Source organism: Apteryx rowi, unplaced genomic scaffold (assembly GCF_003343035.1).
Source record: "Apteryx rowi isolate R43461 unplaced genomic scaffold, aptRow1 scaffold_387, whole genome shotgun sequence".
Classification (NCBI taxonomy): domain Eukaryota; kingdom Metazoa; phylum Chordata; class Aves; order Apterygiformes; family Apterygidae; genus Apteryx; species Apteryx rowi.
Genome location: NW_020450385.1, coordinates 80082 through 82183, shown reverse-complemented (window position 1 = coordinate 82183; position 2102 = coordinate 80082). Strand labels below are relative to the sequence as shown.

Below are 2102 nucleotides of genomic sequence, written 5' to 3'. Positions count from 1 at the left end.
GGCTGGCGGCGGCGGCGGCGGCGGGCGCGGAGAAGCCCCCCAACGGCTCGCTGGCGCCGCTGCTGACCCTGGGCGGCGGCGCGGCGGGGCCCGGGCCCGCGGAGCTGCGCGAGGCCGTGCACACCGCCACGCTGGTGGCCTGCGCCTCCCTGCTCGCCCTCGTCTTCTGCCTGGGCTCCTACGGCAACCTCATCGTGCTCCTCTCCTTCTTCGACCCGGCCCTCAGGAAGTTCAGGACCAACTTCGACTTCATGATCCTCAACCTGTCCTTCTGCGACCTGTTCCTTTGCGGTGTGGCCGCCCCCATGTTCGCCTTCGTCCTCTTCTTTGACTCGGCGAGAGGCGTCCCTGGCGCCTTCTGCTTCACCTTCCACCTCGCCGGTTCCGGCTTCATCATCATGTCACTCAAGACAGTGGCTGTGATCGCCCTGCACCGGCTGCGCATGGTGCTGGGCAAGCAGCCCCACCACACCGCCTCCTTCCCCTGCACCCTGCTCCTCACCCTGCTCCTGTGGGCCACCAGCTTCACCCTGGCCACCCTGGCCACCCTGAAGACCCGCCGGTCCCGCCTCTGCCTTCCCATGTCCAGCTTCGTCAGCAGCGAGGGAAGGGTCATCCTCTACTTCTATGTGATCGACTTCATCTGCTGCGTGGTCGTGGTGTCCATCTCCTACGTCATGATAGCACAAGCCTTGCGAAGAAACGCCCAGGTGAGGAAGTGTCCGCCGGCTGCGACGGCGGACGCCTCCCGGCCGCAGCCCTTCGCTGGGCCCCCTGCGGCGGGGGCTGCCGACGGGCTGCGCTGCACCGTGCCCGCCTTGTACAGAAACCAGAGCTACAAGAAGTCGCAGCACGTGCAGACTCATGGCTATGGGAAGTCCCCCGGCCAGCTGCCGGCCCCTGCCGCCAGCAGGCTCCAGCTCGTCTCAGCGGTGAACCTGTCCGCGGCCAAAGACTCCAGGGCAGTGGTGACGTGCGTCGTCATTGTGCTCTCCGTCTTAGTTTGCTGTCTCCCCCTGGGGATCTCTTTGGTGCAGGACATGCTGTCCAGTAGTGGTGGCTTTGTTCTCTACCAGTTCGAGCTGTGTGGGTTTACCCTCATATTTTTCAAATCTGGATTAAATCCTTTCATATATTCCCGCAACAGTGCGGGACTTCGGAGGCGAGTCCTCTGGTGCCTGCAGTATGTAGCCCTTGTCTTTTTCTGCTGCAAGCAAAAGACGAGACTTCGAGCCATGGGCAAAGGGAGCCTGGAAGTCAACAGGAATAAGTCATCCCACCATGAAACCAATTCAGCTTACATGTTGTCTCCAAAACCTCAGAAAAAGTTTGTGGACCAAGCCTGCGGTCCTAGTCACTCCAAGGAAAGCGTGCTGAGTCCCAAGGCTTCTGTGGGGCATCAGCACTATGCACAGAGCAGCTCAACGCCCATGAACACCCGAATCGAACCGTATTATAGTATCTATAACAGCAGCCCTTCCCAGGAAGCGAGCACCCCAAATAGCTTACAGCCAGTGAACTCGACTTTTGGATTTGCCAAATCCTATATTGCCATGCATTATCATACCACCAACGACTTGGTACGAGATTATGACAGTGCTTCAACTAAGCAGATACCAGTACCCTCGGTGTAACCTTCAGTATGCCAGAGAGAACTGTACTGATTTAGTGGATCCCCTTCTTTGCTTTTATTAATGATTATTCTAAACTCAAAGATAGAGTATTGCTATACAGCTGCCAATGAAACAATACCATTATTGTTAATATCCAGCTATTTGCATTTGAAGTAAATACTAGGATATTACTTCCATGATACTTTCTTGAAATTGTGTGGCAAGTCAAAAAGGGCATATTTTAGATTTGTATTTGGAATTGTTACATGAGAGTTTTTTTGTTACTGATTTTTACTGCTGAAAGATCGGTCGAGCACGCGTCTTGTCTGGAGTGAGTTTTGCTTTCGGTGGTCGGTGTTTCATTAAAAAAAAAAAAAAAAAAAAAGGAAATGCTAGAAATACGTGATTCATTTTGACGTGAGGCAAACTATCTCAGAGAACAATCTGAGACTGTGCCAGGAGTATTATCTGTTAAATTGCACACTTGCT

The 2102-nt window shown here is 54.3% G+C and overlaps 1 protein-coding gene across 1 annotated transcript in view; it reads left to right on the top strand.

Annotated features, from left to right (window-relative positions):
- Nucleotides 1-1895, top strand: part of GPR75 (G protein-coupled receptor 75) — a 3394-nt gene extending 1499 nt beyond the window's left edge. The window contains exon 2 of the mRNA XM_026074395.1: nucleotides 227-1895. Within this exon, the coding sequence (XP_025930180.1) occupies nucleotides 252-1634 (1383 nt within the window). The 5' untranslated portion in view covers nucleotides 227-251 and the 3' untranslated portion in view covers nucleotides 1635-1895. The remainder of the gene's footprint in view (nucleotides 1-226) is intronic.
- The last annotated feature ends 207 nt before the right edge of the window (nucleotides 1896-2102 follow it).